The 27,872-nt window shown below is 28.6% G+C and overlaps 7 protein-coding genes across 7 annotated transcripts in view; 3 read left to right on the top strand and 4 right to left on the bottom strand.

Moving 5' to 3' along the window:
- The window catches only part of LOC113378664 (UNC93-like protein), a 58,953-nt gene extending 55,039 nt beyond the window's left edge, over positions 1 to 3,914 (top strand). Inside the window, exons 7-9 of the mRNA XM_026619220.1 lie at positions 68 to 264; positions 2,191 to 2,373; positions 3,832 to 3,914. Coding sequence (XP_026475005.1) covers positions 68 to 264; positions 2,191 to 2,325 — 332 coding nt within the window. The 3' untranslated portion in view covers positions 2,326 to 2,373; positions 3,832 to 3,914. The remainder of the gene's footprint in view (positions 1 to 67; positions 265 to 2,190; positions 2,374 to 3,831) is intronic.
- Positions 2,200 to 18,435, bottom strand: LOC113378663 (centromere protein J). Its single transcript, XM_026619219.1, has 5 exons — positions 18,312 to 18,435; positions 15,551 to 18,155; positions 13,777 to 13,981; positions 13,492 to 13,629; positions 2,200 to 2,319 (listed from the first exon to the last, which is right to left on the bottom strand). Exons 2-4 carry the CDS (start codon positions 18,031 to 18,033, stop codon positions 13,498 to 13,500), a joined length of 2,820 nt encoding a protein of 939 aa, XP_026475004.1. The 5' UTR covers positions 18,034 to 18,155; positions 18,312 to 18,435; the 3' UTR covers positions 2,200 to 2,319; positions 13,492 to 13,497.
- On the top strand, positions 7,785 to 10,682 carry LOC113374690 (peptidoglycan recognition protein-like). The gene is made up of 5 exons (XM_026614665.1): positions 7,785 to 7,923; positions 7,980 to 8,120; positions 9,154 to 9,255; positions 9,413 to 9,629; positions 10,490 to 10,682. The coding sequence occupies exons 1-5, from the start codon at positions 7,785 to 7,787 to the stop codon at positions 10,680 to 10,682; spliced, it is 792 nt and encodes a 263-aa protein (XP_026470450.1).
- On the top strand, positions 11,664 to 13,349 carry LOC113374689 (39S ribosomal protein L44, mitochondrial). The gene is made up of 5 exons (XM_026614664.1): positions 11,664 to 11,789; positions 11,963 to 12,158; positions 12,223 to 12,478; positions 12,737 to 13,034; positions 13,198 to 13,349. Exons 1-5 carry the CDS (start codon positions 11,723 to 11,725, stop codon positions 13,347 to 13,349), a joined length of 969 nt encoding a protein of 322 aa, XP_026470449.1. The 5' UTR covers positions 11,664 to 11,722.
- A 1,105-nt stretch (positions 18,436 to 19,540) lies between the features above and the next one.
- Positions 19,541 to 21,032, bottom strand: LOC113377219 (U3 small nucleolar RNA-interacting protein 2). Its single transcript, XM_026617454.1, has one exon. The coding sequence runs from the start codon at positions 20,921 to 20,923 to the stop codon at positions 19,568 to 19,570; it is 1,356 nt and encodes a 451-aa protein (XP_026473239.1). The 5' UTR covers positions 20,924 to 21,032; the 3' UTR covers positions 19,541 to 19,567.
- Positions 21,033 to 21,720: 688 nt separating this feature from the next.
- Positions 21,721 to 24,932, bottom strand: LOC113377319 (cell cycle control protein 50A). The gene is made up of 11 exons (XM_026617592.1): positions 24,755 to 24,932; positions 23,790 to 23,923; positions 23,584 to 23,721; positions 23,416 to 23,483; positions 23,066 to 23,187; positions 22,876 to 22,998; positions 22,629 to 22,714; positions 22,405 to 22,540; positions 22,197 to 22,280; positions 22,054 to 22,135; positions 21,721 to 21,948 (listed from the first exon to the last, which is right to left on the bottom strand). Exons 1-11 carry the CDS (start codon positions 24,804 to 24,806, stop codon positions 21,903 to 21,905), a joined length of 1,071 nt encoding a protein of 356 aa, XP_026473377.1. The 5' UTR covers positions 24,807 to 24,932; the 3' UTR covers positions 21,721 to 21,902.
- Positions 24,933 to 26,246: 1,314 nt separating this feature from the next.
- Positions 26,247 to 27,108, bottom strand: LOC113378138 (mitochondrial import inner membrane translocase subunit Tim22). The gene is made up of 4 exons (XM_026618661.1): positions 26,879 to 27,108; positions 26,613 to 26,809; positions 26,468 to 26,540; positions 26,247 to 26,359 (listed from the first exon to the last, which is right to left on the bottom strand). The coding sequence occupies exons 1-4, from the start codon at positions 27,105 to 27,107 to the stop codon at positions 26,277 to 26,279; spliced, it is 582 nt and encodes a 193-aa protein (XP_026474446.1). The 5' UTR covers position 27,108; the 3' UTR covers positions 26,247 to 26,276.
- Between the last annotated feature and the right edge of the window lie 764 nt (positions 27,109 to 27,872).

Raw genomic sequence — 27,872 nt, 5'->3', positions numbered from 1 at the left:
CCGGGCTATTAGAGGTATATAACTATCAATTGCCAACAATTGTAATCAATTATTATTTTTCTTCCAGGTCTATACGGAACTCTGTTCAGGCGGACGAAAGAGGCAGCTTTCTCCAACTACCGTCTGTGGGAAAGCTCAGGGTTTGTCATCGCTTACGCTTACAGCACACACTTGTGCGCGGCCATGAAGCTTTACGTCCAATTGACGGTCTTGGGTCTAGGATTCATTGGCTATTTGAGCGTGGAATATGTTCACAGGCGCAAGGTATGGGAAAATTAATGATTTATGAAAAATTCATAACTATTAAGATTTATATTTTCAAATGAATGTTTCTTTATTTAAAAAAATACGCTTTCGGATAAAAATTGAAATATCAGAAGCGACGTTGTGGAACCGGTAAGATGAATCGTTAGATGAAAAGCACTGGAGTTGCACTTTTGATGTTTTTTATGTGAAAACCACAAATATTGAAAAAATATATTAACACATTTCACTTTCCTATTTTCAACACGAGCACCATAAATCCACAAGTATATGTACCACAAAGTACATATATAGCACCACAAAATAAATGATTTACCCTCCCTTGTTTATTATTTCCATTACCGTTTTATTACCATTAATCACTTTCTATTCATTTTATTATGAAATGTCCTTTTGAAACCACTATATCCATGCTTCCTGAGTCCTATGCTTCGGCTTTTAGTTCCCTGTAATTCCTTTTCTCGCGTAAGCCATCAACCATCTGCATTCTTCTTCTCCCTATTCCTTTCAGTCCTTCTATTTTACCTTCGACTGCGTCGTGTAGGAGACATTCTTTTTTCTATCCAGTTTTCTCTGCTTTTCAGGATCGTGCTCAGTAGAGTCATTTCTTTGCCCACTCTTCATTTGTTATCTTGTCTGTTCACTTTACCTTCTCCAGTACCACATTTCACAACCTTCCAGATAGGTTTTGTCGGCCTTTCTTATAGTCCATGTCTCTGATCCATACAGAGCTATGCTCCAAACTCTCTCAATTTCTCTCTCGTGCAGCATCCGTCTTTGATTCAGGATGCAAGTGAAGTCTTCTAATTTTCCATTTATTAATTTTTTGTCAGTAAAAAGTTTTTTTATATGATGAAAGACATTACGGAAATCTGGTATGTCCATTATCTGCAGTCTTGATATGTAGCAAAATTAAATTGTTGTAATATTCATTTTGTATATTTTGTAAAAAAAATTATTTCGTTAATTTTTTTTTCCTCCTATACAAACGTGATCAAAAATTAAACATTAAACAATTAAACATCACACATTTCCAAAACTTCTTTTAATTTATAAGCAAAATGAAACAAACGAATATTCTTATGAGTTTTCGTATTATTCAACAATTCATAAAGTATTTCAATATAATTAATATAAAATTTCATTATATAGAACAAATAATCACAACAAAAACTCATTGCAAAATTTTAAAACAAAGTATTTAGATTAATATAGAGGAATTATGTAGCACCTGCGCTACTAAATGATTATATACTAAAGTATTTTAATATAATTCATATAAAATTTCATTACATAAGACAAACAATCACATAAAAAATTCATTGCAACATTTTAAAACAAAATATTTAGTTTATTATAATTAAATTATGTAGCACTTCTGCTACTAAATGATTAGAAGAAACAACGCACCTGCAATATTTAATTGAAAGTTAAGATACAAAATATATTTCTATAAAATATATGCAATTTGAATTTTAGATATATTCTGATAACGAGTAAGATAATATTGAAAATGTAATCTTAGCTGACAACGTATGTCTTTCATACGATTTTTCAAACGAGTCTCGCAGTTCATTTGCTTAGATCTTTGTTTTTAAATTTTAAATAACAATATCACAATCAAAAATAAGTATTTGAAACACTGCACATAATATTTGTAAAAAAGCACTTTCACAAATCCACAAAAAACGCGTCTTTTACGCAAACACGTATCTTAAAAGTGAACCAAAATTTGAGTCGGTAAAATTGTTAGTAAGCACACTAGTTAGTAAATGTAAAATGCAAATGAAAATTCAAGAAAACACCATGAACATGCATTAATTAGTAAGTTAATCAATTTTCAATGTTTTCAGCAAAATTGTTAGTAAATGTTAATTTAGAAAAACCCTTAACAGTAAATTAAATGAATTTTTTAAAAAAATTTAGGCTCACCGTCTGAGGAAGATGCGCGAGGACCCGAAAGCAGCCGCCATTGAAGCAGCTGCCCATCCTGAAGTCGTCGAAGAGGTCGATGATGAAAAGGACGACTTGGATGATGATATTATCATCACCCACCTGTAATCATCGAAAAAGACACTCGGTTAACCACTGAAATACTTCCAGAAAAAGGTAAATAAAAATTAATTAATTAATTACTTTATAAAAACATTTCGAATTTTTAACTTCCCGTAGGATAAGAAGTAATCGCAAACAAATCGAAAATGAAAATTCTTGCATATCTTCACGTTTTGAAGGTTTCTGAACATTTGGCAAACTTTAGAAAAAATTGATGCATGTATGTGTGTGTGTATGTATGTATGTTTGGATACAATTTTTCGTCCACGATTTCGGGCGCACGAATCAACCGATTTGAATGATTGTGAAAAACGGTAATTCAGTTTTTAAGAGAACGGAGTACCCGATTTGAATGATTCAAAAAACATTTTAATTGTATCGACGAAATGAAGAATTGACGAAATTGTTGGTAAGGCACGTCAAGCGGTTTCGGAGATACAAAGGAAAAAGTAAAAAAAAATATTTACAATTTTTAATAATGAGTGCTAATTTTGTTGTGTTCCGTACCAAGATTGTTAATTTTTAAAGTTTACTTATACAGTTCAAGGTAATTTCAAAACTTTATAAAAAAAAAATCCAAATTTTCAAAATTTGCAAAAATATACAAAGTTTTATACTTCAAATATTAATTTTAAATTTACAATTCAGTTTGAAAATGTATATATTTCAAAAGCGTTATTATAATCATAAGAAATATATCCTCAGATGAATTTATTCGGCACCTCTTGCTAATGTAAACTTTCTCAGGTGCTTTGAGCGATAAGATCGTCATTGTATATTTTATGAACGATAAAATACATAGTTGTAAATAATTGTTGTAAATCATTGATAATTTTTTATTGATTACTGATTTTTTTCCCTCGAATATTTAATTCTGGTACGGAAAGTTCCAGCAATTTGCCGTACGTTTTAGTCATTTTGTAGACGTACATTCAAACACTGCCATTGCATTTAATTTCTTAAATAAATCATCAATCTGATTGATGATTCTGAATCTTCATCAATCAGAATCAGATTATGAATCTGGCAATAATTTGCTCCTGACGCATTATTCTTTCAACTCAAATGTTAGAATGTTGTCTTCACCAATAAAGAAAATAATGATTTCAATAATATAAATATAAATTAGTAGTAGATATAATATGTATATGTATGAATATAAAAATTAAATTAAAAAAAAATAGGCGACCAATGTTACTATGCAGGCTTTTTGCTATTGCATAAGCAATAATGAACTCTTCAATTGCAAAATGTTTTAAAAAATTCTAGCTATATAAAATAATGTGCAAATGCATGGAAATATGATAGCAGATTACTCTAGAGCATGATAAACATTATTTAAATATTATCATCATTATTCTTAGACCTATAATAATTTTTGAAAATCTTTTTGACTATAAACACTTGAAATTTTATTATCCTGAGATTCATACTCTATCATCAGAATCTTATATCTGAGACTATTATTAAACAAATTTAAATTGTAATAACTTACAGAAATTTTTTTTTCAGATATGTGCAAGAAAAGATTTGACAAGAAAACTTATCGTCTTCATTCATTAGCAACAAAATTAACGAAGTATTGACTATGAGTAAGTTATAATAAAATATGGAAATATTATTTAGCGACTTAAATATGCGAAAAATTCGCATATTTTGTAAATATAGTTAAACATATCGTTAGGTGAATCATTCAATGAATATAAAAAATCATTATGTAATGTAAAATATTAACAAACACTCAAAAGGCAAAAAAAACTAAATTTTATTATAATTTAATAATCAGTTTAAAATCTATCAGAGTATTGATGTATATTATTTGTTAAAAAGTAAGGTTTTTCAACTGATTATCGAATCATAATAAAATCAATAAGTGTCTATAAAAGTCGTTCAAAAACATCGTGCTTTCATAAAATATTGACCTTGTATTAAGACTGTAAAAACATATGTGTTATAAAAATATGTACTTAATTATCAATATTATTTATATCGCTTTTAATAAATTTTTGCTAAATATAAACCAAAGTGGTTAAGGTCAAATTAAACACTATTTTTAGTGCTTGAACAAAAATATGTTAAGCACCAGATGTTTTACTTTTGTAGCACAATTTTTGGCGCACGTGAGAAAATTTTGGCTTTTTATAAAAAAAAAATTATAAAGTTAATATCATTTGTACTTTTACTTATATTAAAAGCTATGAAAAGTTCAGAATATTGTTACGTGTATTGCCAAAGACCAAATCTCAATTCTCAAGAACGAGAGTAAAATAATCTTTTTATTATTAATTGTGCACTTTTAAAATATAAGTATAGATGAAATTGTATATCATTTCTTCATATTTTAGATCTCATTTTGAGGTAAATTATTGAAACACGATTTATAAAAAAGGGATAGGGATGGAAATAGAATATGAATTCGACAATATTAATTAGTAGAAGTAAATAATTATTTATATACTACTAATACCATATAGTTTGATTTTGAATGTATACTTGTTGTGGGCATTTCAATAATAAAAAACGATAAAAAATGAAATAATTATACAGTATTTATGAATGAGCTTAAAAAAATTGCTATTAACGATCCATAATTTTTGCTTCAAATGAGCCCACAAATAAAGCAAATGGACATTAGCAAATATATCTCAAAAAGTACTTTAAACCGAACAAAACAGTGCCGAAATTCAAAAAGACTTTACATATTTTGATATTATATCTATGTACATATTTTTCAAGAATATATAATATTTTCTAAAAATATTTTGATTAACAAAAAGTGCCTTACATAACATTATGATTGTTTTAGTGACTGATTGCTCAAATTAATTTTTATAAACAGATTTATTTTCTGTTTATTTATCAAAATAAAAAATATTTGAGCAATGGTTAGAATAAGCTGTAGATATCATTAAAAGTGTGTTACTAGTTTAAGATGATTCATGATAATACATTTATATATATATATATATATATATATATATATATAAATCATCTTTAGTTTGTTGAACATATCATATAATTCCCTTTTAGCCTTTTAAGATTCATTAGTTATACAAAAATTATTTATATTATTCCATCATAAACATATACCTCATCAGTAGTATTATTACATTAATAATAGGCTTGCATAGGAATTTATACGAAAGAAGATATTTTCCACATTATTTAAAACATTCATAAAAAATACGAAAATTCTTTCCATGTGAACCAAGCCTACTTGAGCCAAGTGCAATTTTCATGGCATAGTTTTAGAAGAAAATGATAATAAATTATTAAAGACATAAAAAAAATTAAATAAATATTTATATTTGAAATGTAAAATATACAAAAAAAAATAGTACGATATTGAACGCATGCACTACTTTTTATTATATTTTTATGTGGTTTCTATACCCCCAAAATGATCAAGTAAACAATTCTATTATTTCATTAGAATAACTATTTTTTAAATTTCATATATAGTAACAAAAGTTTATTTTGCATTTTAAGAAAAAAACATTACCAACTTTTAACTCAAGCCAAAAACTTTTTTTTACAATAATTAAATAGCAATCAGAAAAAAAAATTCTATAAGCTATTGTGTTGATTATTAAGCCGAAAACTTAGATAAAAATCTGATGATCTGATGCAAATAGTGTTAGCGATAAATGCCCGCTGCAAACTGTGAAAGATTGAGAAGCTCTGAGCTATCCCAAAATTCAAATATGCGCAATTACCTAAAAAACAATTCATTTTATCAATTTATTTATTTTTTTTCTAATATTTTAATTTCAAAACTGTGCTGTGTAAATCTGCACAAGACTCGAACGCCTATTTTATCGTTTTATGTGATTTAGTTATCATTTTAGGAATCTAAATAGCATCATCTAAATATAAATGATCGTAATTATATTAATTATTATTGCTATTATTGGATATGTATTATTGTAGATTCCTGTTATTGTTGTTTATTTCACTTTATCGAACAATTATGTATAGATATTAAAATATATTATTATTATAAATAAATATTTTATGATTATGTACAAATGTGTTTTAATTGTAGTAATAGACTTATAATTTATATATTGATTTTAAAATTTAAATACTGCCAATATTTTCATTTATTTGTATACTTTTTCTATTTTAATAAAAAGATATTGACTTCCAATTGATTATATCATTCAATATTTATTGAAATGAAACTTTTTATATATTTTTACGTTTCAAAGGTTTCTGAATATTTTGGCATACCATAGAAAAAATGGATGTGTGTGTGTATGTGTGTGTGTGCGTGCGGATACAAATTTTCGTCGACAATTTCGAGAACACCGATGAAATTCGATTCGTATTGATAAGGAAACGTGCTGATTAGTTTTTGGCATAGGCAGGTCTAGCCGTTCCGATGATACGGGGCAAAAACTGCCAAAAATGGTAACTCAGTTTTTAAGAGAACGGAGCGTCCGATTTTAATAATTCAAAACATTTTACTTCTATTGACAAAGTGAACAACTGGTAAAATTTTTGGGAAGGTCCAACGGTTAAGGACTCTCAATAAAAATAAGTTAAAAAAATGTCATTTGGCGGGCAAAAATGATCATTAGACATCAAATTACCATATATTTTACAGATATTTTAATAATAAGAATAATTTTTGTTTACATTTCTATGAGTTCCGTTTCAATGTTTAGACGTTATACTGCGATGCGGCGCCCACGCGCTTCGATATTTCGTTTCTACGCAGCTAACGTATCGCGATTGCTTCCAAAGTTCCAAATTTCAAAACTATTTTAAAGTATTAAAAAAACAATTTCTTTTTAAATGTAAATTTTTTTCAAAAATCTCAAAAATCGATTTTTTTCAGAGTTCTAAAAAAATTGTATCTTTTTTAAAAATATTAATTTTTGGTACGAGAAGTTCCAGCAATTTGCCTTAAGGCACGATGCCATGCACCATGATTTATCAATATGTTAAAATTTAAATTTCATAAATAATTTGTGATAAAGGATAAAAATTCGGTACTGTAATTATTAAGTCATATTTTATGGTTTTTCCGTGGATCTGTAAAGTACGATAAAACCGCATTACAAATATTTATCTCTAGTGAGAAATAATATTGTATAAGCAAATCATTTGAATAATATATATATATATATATATATATATATATATATATATATATATAATCAGAAAAATGTATGACACTACAGCAATGCATCATTTCTTTATTGAAAATAGTGTCAAAAAGTATGAAAAGATCTGAATATAGAAAATATAATATGTTGAGAAAGAAATCAAATAGCATTTATATTATAAATTAATATATAATATAAAATTTTTAATGAATATCTGGTAAAGTGTTTTAGCAGTTTAGCAAACTGATGTGCTACTAGTTTTGAAAAAGCTCTAAAAATAAATGAAGTAAATGAAATATAGAATGTACCTGTAAAATAATCTACTATATGTTAGTTATGACTTAAGTCTAAATGGATCCAAATCAAGACAATATAATTACTGAAAGTGCAGATGAAAATTTCCCTCAAACATCAATTTCTACTACAGTATCATCATACGATGGATCGGATGATGAAACATCAGAAAATTTAAATAATCTTGCTAAATTATGTTTAGAAGATTCAGTTGTTAATGAAAAAAGACAATAAATATAACCAAATCCAAAGATACAGTCATTGGTAACATCACAAACTTTAATGGACCCGTCCAGATTATGGTGAATCAAAAATTTCAAGATGATATTGTAAACAATATTACTGAAACTAAGAATAAATCAGAAGATAATAGTCAAGATTTTCATAGACATGGTGAGGTTAAATCAGTAATCAATAGAATTGCAATTTTATTTGGAAAGATTATAGCATGAAGTCAACTGACAAAAATTTCGGTTGTTGTATTTTTTTCAATTTAATGCAGTTTGGCAAAAACATTATTAAATATCATCAATTACTTGCATCTTAGTAAATCGTATTTTATCATTGACTTAATTGCATTTTTTTATTTGAGATAGAAGTGGTATTGGCAACTTCTATTTATTGCCATTGATTTATTATTTTATTTCCTTCCTGACGATATAACTCCAGAACGCAAGAACCGATTTCGACGATTTTGCATTCGTTGGAAAGGACTCGGACTTCGTGAGGTTTATAGTAAAGAAAATTGAAGAAAGATTTCAACAGAAAAGCGAGAAACACCTTTTCTTTTTTCACATACAGCGTCATCTCTGATACTTAGCATGTACTACAAACTAATATTTTTTGTTTCACTGCCACTCATTTGTTTGACAGCTACTCATTGTTCTATGCTCAATTAATTTCATGTGACAAACCGGCATTGTGTTCACTGTGAAATCGTGCAAAAAAAGTAAAAAAAATAAGTTTCCTTTTCCTAATATTCCAATTGGAAACCACCAAATCAATCACGTTTATTGTGCAAATTTTTATTCAATTTCAACAGTAGGCAATTTTTTTCTTCATCTTTTAATTACCAAACGAAATGTTACATAAAATGAAACCATCTAGTGGTGAAACGAAGTTCGCCCGGTTTGCTAGTATTTTCTGAATATTTCTCTATTATATATAATTTGAATTTCAAAATTTTAAATTTAATGTTGTAGAAGAGAGCAGAAAATAATAAACTCATAAACGTACATAATTTAATAAAATAATAAAAAAATTAAAAATTATAAATAAATGTGAAATTATATCAACTGCATCAACATTTTTCATACCACATAAAAGCAAAAAGCTATATAAATTTTCATTGTTAAATAAAAATTACTAACAAGGTTCGTAAGTGCAACCTAAAGTGCTAATGTTTGCTACATTTTCGTATTTTCAGCGCTTATTAAAGGATTAAGACTTTTAGAACGAAGATACTGGTTAGCTCAACCACCTTTGGCAACAGAAGTTTTAGAAAATCCAGTTGAATATGCCATAATATGTATGTTGATAAAATTCAATTTCAAACTGATCAATTTGATTGGTTATATATTGGTTATATATAATAATAACTCTTTCTTGCCAGCTTTTAATCAACAAAATTCAGTTTACCACGTAAAAAAATTTGATTCACTAAAACCATCAATAAATAATTTTAGGTCACACTGCCACGGAAAGTAGCAGAAATAGAGCAGGAAATATTTTTCATGTTAGACATATTCAATTATATCATATCGAGTCGAATGGTTGGAACGATATTGGATATAATTTTCTAATTGGAGATGATGGCATTGTGTATGAAGGCAGAGGATGGAAATGTAAAGGTTCTCATACATTTGGCTACAACTGTAAAAGTTTAGGCATAGCCTTTATAGGGTACGTGAAGAAAAACTTTATTATTTTCAAAAAACTAAGTGTAAAAACAATTTTGCCTGATACGTACAAATAATCAACAGAAATTCAGGTTTGCAATTATATTAAGTGGCACACTTAGTGTGACAACCTAGAAAATGATCAAAAAAAAACTAGTGAATCAATCGATTAAAAATTTTGAGGGTAAATTTATACATGTTTTTTTGAATTTTTGAAATAAAATATCAAATATTTTTGAAATGACACGCAATCTCCGGCGGCACCAAAAAAAAGGTCCTCCACTGCTAGAGTGATTGCAGCCTTCTCCGTTGATAAAACATAAAAAAATCTCGTTAAACATATTGTCTGTACGATGACCCTCGGGCGAACAAGTAAATAAAAAATTGACAAAATGGTGGCATGTTAAGAAAAAAAGTTAAATTTTTCTCAACATTTTGGTCGTTTTTGGCCTGCTAAAATTCGATTTTTGATCAGATCAAAAAACTGAAGGGTCATCGTATGGAGAACTATACAGAGGAGATGTAAAAGAAATTCGATAGCGATTTTGAGAAATCCTTGCCAAAAGGCCGAATTTTAGACCTCATGCAAATACACATACACAAACATACTTTTTCCAATTTTCAGAATCAGAATGTGTGGTCAAAAGTCGAAAAAGCATAAAATTAGCCAATCGGATTTCCTGGCAAAAAGCAAATCGAGAAAATAATGTAGATTACGATTTCCTATAATAATTAATTTTAACTTATAATTATATTAGATCATACTTAGCAAGCTTTACAAATACTAATCGTTGTTTTCTAAGTAAATAAGGTCTATTAACATACCATTTGAGTTCATAATTGATATTCTTTCCATATTTTTAGAACATTCAACTCAGTTCTGCCGTCTGAGCAAAGTTTGAAGGCCTGCCGTCTTCTATTAAATTACGCATCACAATCAGGATACTTACAAGAAAATTACAAATTAGTTGGCCATTGCCAAATTATTGGAAGACTAAGTCCTGGAAGTGCACTTTATTCTGAAATTCAGAAGTGGCCGAATTGGTCTATAGATTAAAACAATGATAGAATAAAGTGAAGCAAGAGAATTTGAGTTTTAGTAATTGTACTGTGTAAACCAAATAACCTATATCACAAAACAGAATATGTATCAAATAATCATGTACTGAACTATGTTCAATAAAATTATCAATTAATTCCTATTTATGAAAATATTATTTACTATTTTTCTTGTCTTATTATCCTTTTTACCACATAGCCGGGTTAAAAAGGGACAGCCAGTGGCGAACAGTTTTATTATATTATTATTGATTTAAAAAAAAATAATGCTACATTTTTTACAAAGATCACTTGTTGTTTTCTTTGTCAGAAATATTTATTCATCAGCAGATTTGGATTAACTATTAATTTCATTTATTTCTTGTAAAATAGCCTTTTTTAAGTTAATTTACTATTTTCTTATTGTTAACACCTTTGGAAGTGTAAAGGTTGGTTCTTTTTACCCCCTCCCCATGTAAGGCTTTATAGAGGTACGAAAAAACTGTTGAACTTCACTTAAAAATCACAATACATCTTATCAAACAATTAAGTAACTTCAAAAAATGGTATTTAGATATTATAAAAATAAAAGAGTTGAAAACCAAAAAAAAAACTACCAACAAAAAAAATGCTTTTCTTGCCTCATTCGGCATGTTAATGTAAACATTTTCAAGTGTTTTATGTGATAAGATCGTCGCTTTATAATATGAGCAATAAAATATATAGTATTTATAATTATCTCTTTGAAAATGTTTAAAACAATTGTTTTTAATCGTTAATAATTATTTATTGATTACTGCTTTTTGTCCTCGAACATTTAAACTGGTACTAGAAGTTCCAGCAATTTGCCTCAATGATGCCATGCACCTCACTAGTTGAAATTATATTTTAAATTTAACGTTCATCCCGCCACGATTTCAACTGCCGAATACCAACACAAATGTGGCAACACTAAATTATTCAATTTGTCAGCAAAGTTAGGTTATGAAAATCTCAAACTCAAACCTAATTAATATATGAAACAACTATTTTGTTAAATTTTCCATCGAGAAATACATAATGTTTATGCGCGAATGTTGTAAGGTTTTAAATATTTCAAATAAACAAATATTCAACTCAATTCAAGGTATTTGCAAGTATTGAAATTGGTTAATTTTATCACAAAATCTGCATCAATGTTCAGAAACAAATAATTTTTTGTAATGTTGTTGATTTTAATAACATGGTTAAACGTTATCATATTGTAATTGCTTAATATGTTTATTACAATCATAATGCTTATGAACAAAATCTATTTAGCTACAAGGTCCATAAAACGATGGGTGTCCCCTACTTTAAGAGAGTTGAAAAGAAGAAAAGACAAAATGGGACCTGAGCCTGTTGCAAGACGGTCATCTTTTATTGACTGGAATTTCAATGCGGAATTATATGCATTCAGCAAGCGCCTGAATGAAAATTTCAATCTAACATTACTTCAACAAGCGTTTACTCAGAGGTATAGTTACCTTACGAAAGATTATTGATCTAAGCCAATGTTTTAAACAACTAAAATATTTCAGGTCATATGTAATTCAAGAAGAAATGAAACAAATAGAAGTTGGAATAGAGAAACCAGTTCTTGAAGTGAAGGATAATCGTTTGTTAATTATATCTGGAGAAGAACTTATTTCTGAATATGTAGAAAAATTTTTACTACAATCATTACCCAAATTGCCCAAAGATGGAATAAATGCAATCAAATCATATTTAACCTCTGAAGAAGTATTAGCAAACGTCTCATCACATTTAGGAACCAAAGAAATTATATTGTCAGCGGTAATTATGAAAGCCAAATGTTTTACCACAAATATAATTTTATCATTTGTTGATTATATTAAAGGTTTCGAATGTGTCATGAATAAGATATGATGATGCAGATAAGCATAAAATTTATCATAGATAAAGATTGATTTTTTTTTTTTAAATCAATTGCCAGTAACAGTAAAGATTCAACTTTAAATATAGAAAAAACAACCAACAATATAATCTAACAAAGGTGGTATAACCAATCTTAAATATTTTATTCCATTTCAGGAATATCCTGCAGAAAATAAATCTTTAAGTGACACCTTAAAAGCAATAGTTGGAGCCCTGAACGAATCATCAGGAACTTTTAGGGCTTATGAGTTCATTAGAGATTTCATTTGTACACAGTTAAATGGAATTGATGTTAACGAATTATGGGAAATAGATGACCCAATGAAAATGCTAAGTGAACTGTGCAAAGATCAAGGTGAAATTGAACCACGTTTAATCGGTGAAAGTGCACCACATACTATACTAGCTACATTTCATGTAGGAATTTACTTAAACAAGAAGTTGATAGGAACAGGTAAATGAAAAAATATTATAGGCTGACATTTATTCTTCTTCATCAAAAAGAAGTGCTTTTGATTAAAATAATTATGAAAATTAAGAGGCAATAATTCAAAAGTCTTCAAAAACATGCTATTTTTTCGAGCAGATTTGATTTTATTCCTTCATAAACATTTCAGGATTTGGGGAGTCTATATTTATTGCTAAGCATCAAGCTGCCATGGATGCTTTAAGACAAATATTTGGAACTACCGAACACATGAAGCCTTTTAACTTCTCTTTACCTGTACATGATCAACTTGATGATAAAATGGAAAGAAAAAATATGTAGTTTAAAATAATATCTTCATAAGAATTGTTATTAATTGCATATGTACAAATAATAAATATCCTTATAAATTTACAAATTTAAATTTTTGTTATCAATTTCTTTTTACATATATTTTTTTACATAAGTCTGATGTTGTACTCACCTTATATCATGTGGTATAAGTATCGCTTATCAAATTTCCATCAAAATCTTTAATTCTTACTCTGCCGTCGGGATATCGCGTTTCTCGGGTCCCGTCAGGATAAACAATCTTCACAGTTCCATCAGGAAACTCCCTCCTCTGTAATAAATAAATATTATATTTCAGAATAGTTATGCTGTGTGTTCTTATGCTACTTTAAAGTATTAAATTCATTTAAGACCAGATTTTAATATTTAAAAATTAAGTTTAAATTTTCTTAATAAATTATTTTTCTATAACAGTTACCCGATGGCCCATGGTATGAAATTCCCGCTGTCCATTAGCCAAGTACATCTCCTTGTCACCGTTTTTCTTCTTGATCACTAAATTGCCATCAGGATATTTCCATTTTTCTTCGTAACTATCATCTGATGGTTTTGTATATAAAATAATCCCATTCGGAAAATGAATTTCGACGGAACCGTCAATACGTCGTCTTTCGGTTCTCCCACTGTAAAAAAGACATTATTTTATGAATGTATTGAACTTTATGAGATGGTAGATGATGAAGGTAAAATGTAAACATTAAATTTCATTCTTTCATCATCAATTTCAATTTAACTATCACCATTTAAGGGGGTTGTTCTTTTTTTATTTATTTTTTTTCGACTTTGAGATTATTTGATATTATGAAAGCTAAAAACCTTAAAATTATTTTAAAAAAAAAATCATCTCAATATCTATTTTTTTGACGAAGTTATATATATATATCTCTATATGTATGATCCTCTGAAACCGTTTTTTTCATCGCTCCGGAGCTATTGTATGCCAGCTGCTCTCTTTTTCATTATAACTCCTCATGCACATGACCTTTTTAATGTGTCAGCATCTTTGAACACCATGGTGTATTTAGTACATTAAATTAAATGGTGTATTTAGTACATTATATTAAAAACTTTAAATACGTTTTTCTCAAATTGACTTTTTTCAATGCGGTGCCACAAATTAAAAAAGAACTACAAGTCGGATCGACTTGCATTTTTTTTCAATTTGTTCACCACTGCAATACCTAGTCCCCCTACCTCAAACAACTTGATAACATTACGCAAAAAAAAATTGCGAAGCTTCTCGTCCCAAAAAAGGGCTCTTTTTAACACTTTTTTTTAAATAGCTGCCATTTTTTTCCTTCTAGCTTTTTTTCTTTTATTTTGGTAGGGGGACTGGATTCCAACTTCTTCTTCAACGTAGTTTCGTTTTTTTTTTGTTTCAGGTGATGCGCAACGGATTTATCTGTGGCACTGCAAAAGAGATCGATTTTGCAATGCCCACTTTGGCGCCCCCTGGTTAACAAATGACGGCGACAAAAAAAAATTATAAAATTTCATAATATTCTATGATTTTGCAATTTTTCTTTAAAATAAACCGCATGTATTTATGATCAATACATTTCGAGAAAAACAAAAACAAATACCTCGCATTTTTTTAACAAAAAAAAGAACAACCCCCTTAAATAAGATAAAGTACAGTGGTACTCTGACGTTAAGCTCCTATATCATCTCCATCCTCACATTTTTCAATTATTTCACATTTAATTCAAGAGGGACACGACCCTTCTCTTTGGACTCATGGTTATAAAATGATGAATCATATTTTACAAAAATTACTATTAATGTATAGTTAAAATTTTAAACATTAAAATAATACTCGATATTCGTCTGGGTAAATTGTTACTACACAATTTTTTTTCTAAATTGGAAAAAACAGTAAAATTTTGTTTGTACATGTCTCAGTAAAATTATAAAATAAAAGTAAAAGAATACCCCCTTAATATATAATTGACTAACTATAAAATACTTTATTATCATAAAACAGCCAGAATAATTCTAGGGTAGGAAAATCATTTTTACACTGATAAAAATTTTCATATTTTCATTTTGCCATCAACATTTTTCTAGAAAACTAGATGGCTCCAGCAACAAATCGCTCGTTTGGCGGCTTGCATCTCGAAACATTCGTATGTCGGATCACTCGTAAGTCGGGGTACCACTGTATCTCAAATATATTTCAGTTGATTACTTACCTGGGTTCTTCTAAAAGTTCACTGCCATCAGCAAAGGTAGTATGCTTAACCTGAGTGCTTGCATAAAAATATATTACAGTTCCCGTGGGTAAAATATCCTTACGATCTCCATTAAAAAATATTATTTTAGTGAACCCATCTGCTGAAGTCTTTTTCACAGTCCCGTTAGCAAACCATACTTCTGTACTGCCATCAGGAAGCCTAATTTCTTGGCACTCTGTTTCAGGGTGTATAGTAATGTTTGGAATTTGTCGCTCAATCCTTTCCATCAACTCAAGATCTGACTTATAACAATAATCGAGCTTGGGTGGTACATTAGAAATGCTTAGTGGATTTCGTGTATCTGTAGAAGATGGGCCTGCTCTCATAAACTCACTGGGATATTTACAAGAGTCTTCTACCAATCTAGGTTTGGGATGACTTGTGCTCGCTATTTCTTGTTCTAAGGCTTTAACTCTACTGGCTTGCATTTTCTTGAATGCTGCATAGTCAAAGTAATCAGTCTCTATAGATTTATGTACCTTTCGTGCAACAAAGTCATCAGTCCCTTCTGATTTACTTGCCGCCTGTACATCAAAGGTATCGGTTTCCTGAGATTTAGTTGCTATATATTCGAAATCAGTCATTGTTTCTTGATCAATCATTACAACTTCCTTTTTCAAAATATCAGTTGCTTCATCATCAGAACTGCTTTCTGTAAAATATCCTTTTTTTATAGATTTACTAGTTCCTATTCCTTGTTCAGGGCTATCCTTTTCATCTGAAGCAGTACTTGCCAAATTCTCTTCTAGGAGTTGGGGGAGATTTGACTGAATCTCTTGCAGCATCTTCTTATTGGCTGATTTCCTGTACTTATTGTTAGCTAGTAACAATTTTTTATTTTTTTCCTTCAATTCTTCAATACTTTTCATGTGCTTGTCATTCTCAGCCTCAAGTTTTTTCACATGTGTCCGCAACCGTGCTGTCGAAGCTCCAGATTTGGCATCTTTTGAACGTATTTCCGTTTGTAAATCCATGATTTTTTCTTTAAGTGCAGCAATTTCTTCTCGTTCTTTACGATTTGGATTCCTTTTAAAATCGTAAGTCATTTTATCAAACAGTTTTTTTTCTTCTAGCAGTTTGTATCTTTCGTCGGTTATATAATTATCATATTCTAGTTTATCTAACTTTAGATTTTGTTCTACTTGGCTTTTATACATTTCAAAAGATTCCTTTTGTAGCTCAAATTCTTCCCTGCTACGTGTTAATTCAACATTTCGTTTCCGAAACAGGGCAATTTCATTCTCAAGTTCTTGAAGTCTCTCTTTCAACATTTTATTTTGTTGCAATATCATCATTCCAGGATTGTGTGTTTCAGGATTTTGGATTACATCAATGTTGATTTCACTTGTGGTTGTACTCCTTTTATTATAATCATCTTCACTTTGTAAGGTGGTATCTTCTGACATATCACCGCACGATTCTGGATAGCTTGTATGTTTTGTGTTTGGTGTGGAAGTACAGCTGGATGTAATGCTACTCAAATCACCATAAGAATGTAATTCTGTTTCCGTGGTGGATGTTTCATCTTGAACCTGGACTTTGTCATCAAATCTAACACGCGGTTTTTGAACATAAGGATTACTATCAGGAGCACTAGAACTGTCCTTTTTTTCATAAATGTTGAGTGGTTTATTACTCAAAAATTTTGTTACAAGGCTGCTTGTAGAACAAAAACTGGAATTGTTAGCATTTTGTTCTAACAATTCAAACATCTGTAGATCCATTGTATCTTGCTTTTCTTCCGGATTTAGTAAACTGTCATTAAGTTTTTCTTGGACAGGTTCTTTATTAAGAACATTTGCCCAACACTGTTCAGGAATTTGTTTATCAGTTAAAGACGGCATATCAGTGTGACATTTGGTTTCAGAAACTTGCTGAACATCAGGATTAGGTCTTAGCTGATCTTTGTTCTGGCTGGGTTGGGCTGGAGTTCTGAATAAAGATTTTCTTGCTGACTTTGGTTGAATTGGCTTTGCAAATTTATATTTTGGTAAATTGCTTAATTTGCAATCAGACAAATTCATGTTATACTTTATTAGTCCAGCTCCCCTTCTCAAAAATGGACGTTTTGGTTTAGGATCTGCATTTGACTTGGTTGAATCTTTTTCCTTCTTGTCATCATCTGTTTTTTTAAGAGGCTCCGGTAGAACTTCAACCTCGGACATTGAAGAGTCATCATCAACATCTATTTCACTGATTGACGAAACTCCTTCCATTGGAAAATCTAAAGAAGCTCTACGACTGGGACCTTCTGAGTTCTCTGGCTCAATTTGTAAATTGTCCGAGCTGAAAGAAAGACCCAAAGCTTCGTAGTCTCGTCGTTGTTGTGATAACAATCGCTCTCTTTGAGCTTCTTGCTCTTGCAAAAGCTTCTGTTGTTGGGCTTCTTGCCATAATTTTAGTTCTTCGAGCTGATCAATTATTGATTTTGGGTCTGACATGATGACGAAATTTATTTAGTTCTTTTAGCGAAAATAATTACTTACAAAAATAAATTTAATATTTTTCAATCCTTTACTTTGATAAATCTGTTGACGAGCCGTTAACTGTCACTTGTTTCAAACTGTGGACGTAAGTAAGTAATTTCATGCAATTAGTAAGAATTTCCAGTAGAATATAATTGATTTTACATAAACTTATTTATTGTTCATTTCAATATCAATTACAAAAGACTATAATTATAATAACACAAATAAATTAAACAAGAATATCTACTTACATAACCTAAAGATCCCACACAATATAATACTTGTAACTTGTAAGACTAAAGATTAACGTTGTTCAAACTTCATCAAAATGATGAAGTGATGTAGTTCCAAGATGGTTATTGGCGCTATTTTCAGATGTTCGCTAAAGAAAATAGATCACTTAATAATAATAAGACTTTAAACAAAATGATAAATTGCTGGAACTTCCAACAATTGTTTTTTTTATTCAATCTATTTTTAAAAAAAATAATTTTACTTTATGTTTCGATTATTTTTGAACTCTTTTCAATCAAGCAATCGCGCCTTTTTTGAGAGAAAATTTCGAAGCGCGTAATCGCCGCCTTGCACTCTATCAGATTAATATTGGTACGGAACCCGTAGAAACATAAACAAAATTTTTACTTATTATTAAAATCTCTATAAAATATCTGATAACAATTAATTTAAAAATTTGTTGTGCATATGTCGATTGGTCATTTTTTACCGCCAAATTGCATTTGATTTTAACTTTTTTATTGGATCTCCGAAACCGCGGGACCCGCCTTTTCAAAAACTTTCTCAGTTATTCGTTTTGTCAATACAAAAAAAAATGTTATTAAATCATTCAAATCGGACGAAATCCTCTCAAAAACTAAATTGCTACTTTTGGCACTTGAAAATATAGATCAAAAGTATTTTTCCCATTTTAAAATAGCATTTTGAAAATAGCTCCGAATCTTCAAAACAACTGGATATGTATTAGCCAAAAGCTAATCAGCCCCCCACTAATACGAATCGAACGTTTTTTGAATTATTCAAATCAGTTGATCCGTGTTTTCTAAATCTTTGACGAAAATTTGTATCCGCACACACACATATACATAACTTTTTTCTAAAGAATTCCAAATTGTTCAGAAACGTTTAAAATGTAAGGATATATAAAAAAGTCATTTTCGATATTGTTCTGCGGTTACTATAACTCATCCTACGGGAAGTTAAAAATTGCCATGCATGTTATTAAAACCTTGGTTAATGCTGTATGCATAACTTAAAAGCATTGAAAAGAAAAAAATATATATTTATATAGTCATAAATCAGTCTGCTAAATCAATTAAATTGTGAACTAACGATAAGTAATATGAACACATTAATAAAAATGAAATAAAAAATTTGACTTAACTAGAAATAAAATATATTCAAACATTACATTATTAAATGTACAACTTAAATTAGATATTACAAAATAAAAACATGGTTTCTGTTTATTTATCTAAAGTCCAAGTATAAATTAAGTTTTCAACATTAAAGGTATGATTAATATTAAATTCTTGGCATTTTTATTCGTCCACCAACGACCTAACTTGTGCTCTCTTCCTATTCCTGCTATAATATGTTTGCCATCATTAGTAAATGCTAAAGCATTTACAAAGCCTTCGACTGGTATTTCTAATACTTGAGTCATACTTCTAAAATTATCGGCTAACTTCCAAAGCCTTATGAAGCCATCACAAGACCCACTTGCAACCAAATCTGTGTTAACTAAGGCAGCTACGCTTGTAATCCAATTAGACTCACTATCTGACACACCATGGGCATTTGGAATATTAAATAATGGTTTCTTTTTCATAGCTCCCCAAAGTGATAATTGTCCATCCTGACCACCAGAGACAAAATATTCTTCATTCACCAATTTCACACAATCTATACTGCTACTGTGCCCATTAAAGATTAATTGGGATTCTTCTACAATCTTCCATATCCTAATTGTATTATCTTGTCCACCAGATGTAATTGCTCTTTCTCTGGATAAAGCATCAATAGAAGTAATGGAAGCTTGATGACCAAACATACTTTCCACATAAGACATTTCATCTAAAGACCACACTTTCATTGACCTATCTTCACTTGCTGAGTACAATTGATGTGTATCTTTCCTAAAAACTAGACCTGTAATTATCCCTCTGTGGCCTCTAAAAGTATGTAAATGTTTCAGATTTTCTGGGTCCCAAATCTGTATATCTTTTGTACGATCTGCAGATGCCAGAAATTTTGAGTCTTGCGTTATAGCTACAGCCATGATAATGGTTTTATGGCGAAACTCTGAAGAGTCACTTTTTGGTTTATAAGTTAGGGCTAATAGTTTTTTACCTGTTTCAACACACCATTTTACTAAACAGCTATCTTTGCCTCCGGAAAAAATATATTTATTATCACTAGATAAGCATAAACAGGTAACAGGCAATTTATGGACATTTTTTAAGTACTTTATAGAGTCAGTTTCAAAACCTACAAAGGAATCAGCAACAGTCCGCCTTAATCTCCCAGATTGTTCTAAATAATCATCTTTTAATCTTTGAGTAACATTGTCATCTACTTCTTTATCTTCGGCACGTAACTTCTCTTCACGTTCGATTTCTTCTAAATACTTTTTAGCTAAACGTAACCTTTTCTCCTGTGGAGTCTCGATTTCATCCTCAGATTCTTTATCTGGAACGTCACTATATTCTATGTCACTGTCTATTTCTGAGTCTGACTTTTGCTTGGACTCAAACTTTTCAATTTTTGCCTTTTTATCTCCTTTTTTATTTTTATCGAATTTTCGGTTTACATTATTTCGAGGTTTGCCTTTTATAAAGAACGACATTTTTTTGTATATAAACTTATATATAAATTTAAAGTATAATCAAAACCATTTAAATAGTCAGAGTATAAAACACATTTCGAAACATATCTAGTACTTCTAACCTGTAAATTTGACGCACGTGTTTTGAATGGTTCACACACAAACGTGAACAGGCACAAATTTCAATTCAGCGCGAGATTTAAATTATGATTTCAATTCATGCATAATAGAAAATGCCATACTTCAAAAATATCAAAGTTAATAATCAGAAATGAAGAATATATAAAAAAATATGCTTAAAAATTGCTAATTTGTTACACCAGTAGTGTTTATAGTTTAGATAGTTGTATCTTTTTTACATTTTTTTTAAATCATTATCTTTGTAAAAATCATTAGTTACTAATCTATTTTAGTACCTAGCTAGCACAAATTGCTTCAAAAATAATTATGATACTTGATTGCTCTAGAACAAATGTAATAATTATTAACTTTGTTTTTATTGCCTATAAATAAATGGCTTTATAAGTGTATAAGAAATATTACCATGTGCCATAATATGATAAATAAATAAATTGCATTATTAGTTTATTAGAACATATATAAGAAACAGTACCATGTATGAATTTCTTAGAATACAATTCTTGAAAATATCTAGCAAAAAAATGAAACAGCAAATTTCACTATTATATTATATTTTGATTTAAATACAAAATACAATGTAATTTCAAGTTTTAAATTTTTATTTTCCACAATTGAACGATATGTAATAAATATTTAAAAGTAATAACATGTATCTCAAACATAGACTATATATTATTATATAATAAGAGCACTTTCTTCTAACATTAATTACATTTACAGAAAGATAGCTAATTTTCTTCAATAACCTGACTTGTCTCGACGTCACAGTTTAATTAAACTATTTAAGCACATTAACATTAAGCATTAACTAAACATATATTAATACTTGGTTCTAATATTTTCAGCAAACTTAACTGTTTTACGTATAAGGAGTTCTGGGATTCACATTTATCATTTCGGAGGCACTGTAAATAAAAACATTTTCTTAATGTAAAACATATCTAAGAAAATCAATATATAAAATAAAATTAATATAGAAAATTAATTCTGTAAATTATGAGTAAATATACCTGCGACTACATTTAATGTGGATAATAAAGAGAGCGATGCCTAGAACCAAACAAACACACCCAACTACAATATAAGCTATACCTGTAAAAAATATATTTAATAAAATTAAAATGCTTCTTGTATATATGTTATTTTAAATTACCTAAGAATGGATTTTTTCCTCCTAATATGGAAGTTGTAGACAGAATCATTTTCTTAGAACCATCAAATTCAGTTACTGAATAAGCTAAAAGAAATTATATTTAATTATTATTTGAATATAATTATAGAATTTGTTTGAAATTTAATCATATGTACAAAGTAGTGGAATGTATTTATTCATTAATACTGATTCTAGCAATGATACTAACAGTAATCAATTTTTAATGTATAGTTTCCTTTAGGTAATCCTTCTGCAAAATCTTTTTTGGAATGATCAACTCTTCTGTACAATTTTCTAAAATTTGGCAAAGCTGCTGTACGCATCCACACAATTAAATCTTCATTCTAAATGGCAAAATTACAATTATGGATTTTAGTTTATTACATTTATATTCAAAATTTTATGTTTTCTACTCAATTACTTAATACTGACCTGAAATCCGTTATTACTTGGATCTTCTAAATCTAATTCCCAGATATTATTTTTCCACGCCTTTGGTTTAGCATATCCTTCAAAAGCTATTTAAAATAAATTATATAAACTTTTGCTCAAGTGTTGAATATCATTTATATCATCATATATGATAAAAAAGATAAAAATATTTCCAGGAACTTTCAATTGATACATGTGATTGTTTAAACAAATAATATTTCAAAATAATCCTTCAGATTAATTTTACCTTTTTTCAGGTCGTCTCCAGGTGGATTTTTGAATTTAATTTCTTTATCAGTAGGCCATGCAATGCCTGTTCTGATTAAAGGTACATCATCACCAAGCTCCATAGAATAAATTGTCAGTTTGTCTAAAACATCATGTAATTTATACAATAATGCATTGAGATTTCTTTAACAATTTTATTCAATATTTACCACTAAATAGTGAATTAGCAATTGCTCCACAAGGCGCAATTGGTATTTTATCTGGTGTTTTATCAAACGGAGCACAATCTGTGGAAGGTTCTCCTAATCGGCCCAATAACTGATTGTCATCTCTAATAATAAAAGTATTGGTATTATAGTATACAAAGTATTAAAAATTATTCAAAATATCCTACATCACTGTCCATAATGCATTATTCAGAAAGCTTAAAACAAATGTAAACCAAAATTTGTTCAAGCATTACCAGATAAAATTTTCTTGTTACGAAACATTATTTAATTTTTTTAGATATGCATGGGACCTGCATGTAGTAAAATAAATATAAACGTGAGATACAAACCTAGATTTAACATAACGTCTATGATTTTGATAGAAATTGCTCAATCCATAAAACATATAAACTTTACCCTAAAAATATCAAAATCAATATATTAAGTATATATATATATATATATATATATATATATATATTAAAATATTTGAATATTTTTAACCAAATTCAACAAACCTCAAATGTCATTGGTAATTCAAAATTGATTTCACATTTACAAGTCATATTGGGTTTCTTTATAACTTCTGCACATGTTACATTTTCACTCGAATCTACAGATACACAATGTGTATAGTCAATTGATTTTTCCATTACCTGCCACAATTTGAAAAAATATAATATTAAAGTCAGTAATACTTATGTATAATCATATTAATTCAGACCTCATCACTAAAGTATAATAAACCAACTCCAACAGGAATAAATGCAATTCCAATTATGAAAAATGTAGGAAGTACATTGCTGGCAGTTAACACCGGCTGCCAAGCTGGAAGGCGTTGTTGCTTGAATGCAGAATCTGGCAAAAAAAATTAAGAACATTATTTACCTTCTTTAAAAATGTTTTAGATAAAAAACTAGTTTTGTGCAAAGAATTGCACAAAATTAAACTTAAACTAAAATTTAGTAAAAACTAAATTATAATAAATAAAGTAAATATATATTATTTTACATTTCTAGTCAAAAACTTCTTTAAAAAATGATTTAACTAAAAAACTATTTTTGTGCAATTCTACTAAATAATAAATAAAATAAATATGTATTATTTTATATTTCTTGTCAAAAACTGAATATTCAAATAAAAAAAGTATGAATTTAATCAAGCAATATCTGAAATAGATAATATGTTATATTGTTAAATATGATATCTATTGTTGCTCTTCTATGTTGATAACAAATTAAAAAAAATAAGTATCACAGATAGTATTAGAATAATTTTCAAATTGTTCACAACTTAAGAGAAAATGCCCGATTCATATGAATAGGCATCCTCAAAGTTAATTTTGCTAGAAATAAAAATGAGGTCATTAAAATAATGGTAAAAGTTTCATCTAATTTGTTCAAACCACTATTTGTAAAATTTAGAAACATTAAATAAATTGAACAAATAGCATATGGAACACATAAAATATTAACTAAGGTCTGAGTATGTTTTAATAAAGTTAATATAATACATATGAAAGATCATAAAAAGAATAATAAAACACCCCAAATTTATAGCAAATGTTAATTAAAATGTGCGCTCCTATACACTTTCTCTGATTCTATATAAGATGCATATGATTTTATTATTCAAGCAAATCAATAACAAGCAATACGATGACAAATCCTAAAAAAACACCATGTATACCTGTGGGTCGTTTTGATTTAATAGTAATACCAGCATCGCTGGACGCAGACATTTTATATAATTTGAACTATTGACTTTATTTGAATTTATAATAACTGGCACAAACTTCTCAAAAGCCTCAATGCACGCTAATATCGATTAATCTACGTATTATACGGTTTTCCATGTTCTTTCAAGGGCTGTCATTATCTTTAAATGCCAAAACGCATGTGCAGTGAAGTTCTCTTCAATTGAAGACAACTTCATATTATTTTTTAATAAGAAACGGTCTGTTGTGTTCAGTAAAGTAAAATATTTTAATGTTCTAAAAACGACTTGATGTTTTTTATATTATTAAGCATCACATTTGAAATATTTTATGACGAAACTAAAATTAGTATTAGTATTAGTAATTATCAAATCTTGTTTATCTTATATTTTTAAAATATAAGTGTTTTCTCTGTCTGATTCGGTACTCTGCCTGTTTTGACAGTTTTGTTACCACCTGTCTTACACAAATGTTTTTATGTTAATTATTTTCTTGGTTACATTATTGTTTGTTTTTAAATATCTTACTCTTCATATATTTATACGTTATTTATAATATAAGTTATATCTATTTCGCATATCGAATATTGTTAATGTGAATTGGAAATATTTAAAAATTTCTAAGAATTTGTGCACAATGAGTTTCAATCAAATTACAAGTAACAGTGGGTTTTATAATTTGAGGAAAACCATTCAAAGAAAAATAAGCAAAGGCATGCAATTAGCTAGTGATAATAAAAAAATAAATGATGAAAATAATCAAGAGCCTGTAACAAATCCATATGAAGTAGTACGGGCACAGAAAAAACCAAAGCCGTCCAAACACAGACCAATTGAAAATTTTGTTTTCTCTAATCCAGCACTGGATATTCATTGTGCAAAACCAACTTTGAAGACAATAGAAGGTGATTTTGAAATAACAAGAAAGGCAGAAAAAAGTAAATCCTCTAAAGAAAAAGGCTGTTTTGAAAATCCTGCCCTAGAAATTCCGAGAACAGCAATCATATTGCCTTTTAAACCAAATGTGGGTGTGCAAATAAAATTTGACACTCCAGTTAAGACTCCTGCATTAGGTAAATCAAAAACTACATGCAAGGGAGATCTGCAATCGTCACCACCGTGCATTGATAAGGAACTGGAATATTATGAAAATCAATGGGAAAATTCTATCAATGAAACTAAAAATGCTAGGTCTATTAAAGACTTAGAGAGCAATACACCAAATCGGCTACGAAAAGTGAAATCAGGCAAAATAACGCCGCTGAAACAAACAGTGAAAAAATTAAATTTAAAATCTGCATCTAAAGTATTGACTTATAGTAAAGAAACTGCTGTTTGATAATGATTACTTATTATTTATATACTATTTAATTTTAACACTATTTATTTTATTATTATACAACTATGTACAATATTATGATGATGTTACTACATGTTTATAGATCCTAATTAGATAATAAATATAGTTTTGGTACATTTCTTCAAATTTATTTTATTATCTACTGTGCATATAATAATCAATGGCAGTTGAAAATGCTGCAAAACCTGCAGCGCCTAGTATTCCAGCTTTTACACCAGCTGTAACAAAACAAAAATCTATACATTTCAGATTTATAAACACATAAGGCATGAATAGTGAAAAATACAAATTATTGTACTCTAAATTAATAATTTAAGAATTTATACCTCGGAGACCTATGATTCCTCCTGTGATACCTCCAGCATATGTGCCATTTTTCCAATCTGATTTTCCTCGTGCCTAATAGACAATGAAAAATATATTTTAATTGTAGTTATAGAAATATAAAAAGGCACTTCAATATAAACTCACTGATTCAACGGTACATTCAACAGCTGCAAAAACAGCTCCTAATATAGCAAAATTTTTTGCGTATGACAATGTGGTTCCTTTCATTTCTCTGAAGACCTCTCTGGCTGTAGGTTGTTTATCTAAATCAACTCCAGGGGCACCCATACTCGGGTTTACAGAAGATGAGAATAATCCTATAGCAGCTCCCAAACCGTAACCTCAAAACATTTATGTAAATAATAAAATTTTAAGTATTTGATTTCGGTATGTGACTTAATTTTATTTACCCATAACACAGCTCATTAATGATTTGAATGCACAGCTTTCAAAGGCAGCTTCTACCATTTTTTCTTCTTTACTTTTAATTTGTATAGGTCCTATGTTTTTGGGTATAATTATATTTTCTCTATATTTATATGTATTTCCAACCATATATTTAGCAATTTTATCCCAATCCTCATCGGAAAATATCTTTTTTCCCGTATCCATTTCTTTATTTTCATTCAAATTTGACATTTTTGATATAACCTATATTTAAAGACAGTCACGTTTTGACGTTTAAATACACGCGAAAATTTCACAATGTGACCACAATAAAAAACATCGATTTATTGCAGCCACTACAAAAATTATTTTGGCAAACTTTTCAAAATTAATAATATGAATTAAATAAATTTATATCATTCAAGTTATTGTATTTGTAAAAACATACATTTTGAAACAACTAATGCTCACAAAAGTATTGTTATATAATAAATTTAAATCACGCATAAGAAAAAATTAATATAAAACATTGATCGATATTCATTGTTTGCTATTGGTTTATACAAATAAAAAAGCTTACAGTGCAAAAAATCAAATACATTTTGAGACAAATATCAAACATAATTTTTGAGTATAGTAACGTCATATAGACATCTGTATAAAGTAATATTTTCTACAAAATAGATAAATAACATAAGCTTTTGAAGATTATTAAAAATAGCTTCTCGATATACATAAAAAGAATTGAGATTACACTAATTTTAAAATTAGCAGAATAAATCTAAATATAGGAATTTTGACGCTTCTCGCTTTTTCAAACTTAAACCGCTTTTAACTATAACAAACTTAAAGCACTTTTTATAAACCTATAATATTTTAGGAGACCACAAATTTTCAATATTCATATAATTTTTTATATACATATCATTATATCTATTTTATTCTATATTTACAAGCCTTTATATTTAATTATCTCTTCAATTTCTCTATAATATTTCTTAATTTATTTATAATATT

The sequence above is a fragment of the Ctenocephalides felis genome, unplaced genomic scaffold (genome assembly GCF_003426905.1).
Source record: "Ctenocephalides felis isolate EL2017-DRISC unplaced genomic scaffold, ASM342690v1 CF-g0.4_SCAFFOLD_01886, whole genome shotgun sequence".
NCBI classification, from domain to species: Eukaryota; Metazoa; Arthropoda; class Insecta; order Siphonaptera; family Pulicidae; genus Ctenocephalides; species Ctenocephalides felis.
This window is presented reverse-complemented; position numbering and strand designations above follow the sequence as displayed.

What these genes read in the sequence shown, in the direction of transcription:
- LOC113374690 (XM_026614665.1), top strand. Translation starts at nt 7,785, where the DNA reads ATGGATCCAAATCAAGACAATATAATTACTGAAAGTGCAGATGAAAAT. An exon ending in AAATAATCTTGCTAAATTAT is followed by an intron (nt 7,924 to 7,979) that starts GTTTAGAAGATT and finishes CCAAATCCAAAG; the next exon opens with ATACAGTCATTGGTAACATC. An exon ending in TCAAGATTTTCATAGACATG is followed by an intron (nt 8,121 to 9,153) that starts GTGAGGTTAAAT and finishes TCGTATTTTCAG; the next exon opens with CGCTTATTAAAGGATTAAGA.
- LOC113374689 (XM_026614664.1), top strand. Translation starts at nt 11,723, where the DNA reads ATGTTTATGCGCGAATGTTGTAAGGTTTTAAATATTTCAAATAAACAA. An exon ending in AATATTCAACTCAATTCAAG is followed by an intron (nt 11,790 to 11,962) that starts GTATTTGCAAGT and finishes AAATCTATTTAG; the next exon opens with CTACAAGGTCCATAAAACGA. An exon ending in CAAGAAGTTGATAGGAACAG is followed by an intron (nt 13,035 to 13,197) that starts GTAAATGAAAAA and finishes TAAACATTTCAG; the next exon opens with GATTTGGGGAGTCTATATTT.
- LOC113378663 (XM_026619219.1), bottom strand. Translation starts at nt 18,033, where the DNA reads ATGTCAGACCCAAAATCAATAATTGATCAGCTCGAAGAACTAAAATTA. An exon ending in GAACTTTTAGAAGAACCCAG is followed by an intron (nt 13,982 to 15,550) that starts GTAAGTAATCAA and finishes TCTTTTTTACAG; the next exon opens with TGGGAGAACCGAAAGACGAC. An exon ending in TTCATACCATGGGCCATCGG is followed by an intron (nt 13,630 to 13,776) that starts GTAACTGTTATA and finishes TATTTATTACAG; the next exon opens with AGGAGGGAGTTTCCTGATGG.
- LOC113377219 (XM_026617454.1), bottom strand. Translation starts at nt 20,923, where the DNA reads ATGTCGTTCTTTATAAAAGGCAAACCTCGAAATAATGTAAACCGAAAA.
- LOC113377319 (XM_026617592.1), bottom strand. Translation starts at nt 24,806, where the DNA reads ATGTCTGCGTCCAGCGATGCTGGTATTACTATTAAATCAAAACGACCC. An exon ending in AGACGTTATGTTAAATCTAG is followed by an intron (nt 23,188 to 23,415) that starts GTTTGTATCTCA and finishes TTTTATTATTAG; the next exon opens with AGATGACAATCAGTTATTGG. An exon ending in TACATTAAAAATTGATTACT is followed by an intron (nt 22,281 to 22,404) that starts GTTAGTATCATT and finishes AATTTCTTTTAG; the next exon opens with CTTATTCAGTAACTGAATTT.
- LOC113378138 (XM_026618661.1), bottom strand. Translation starts at nt 27,107, where the DNA reads ATGTCAAATTTGAATGAAAATAAAGAAATGGATACGGGAAAAAAGATA. An exon ending in ATTAATGAGCTGTGTTATGG is followed by an intron (nt 26,810 to 26,878) that starts GTAAATAAAATT and finishes AAATGTTTTGAG; the next exon opens with GTTACGGTTTGGGAGCTGCT. An exon ending in TTGAATGTACCGTTGAATCA is followed by an intron (nt 26,541 to 26,612) that starts GTGAGTTTATAT and finishes ATTGTCTATTAG; the next exon opens with GCACGAGGAAAATCAGATTG.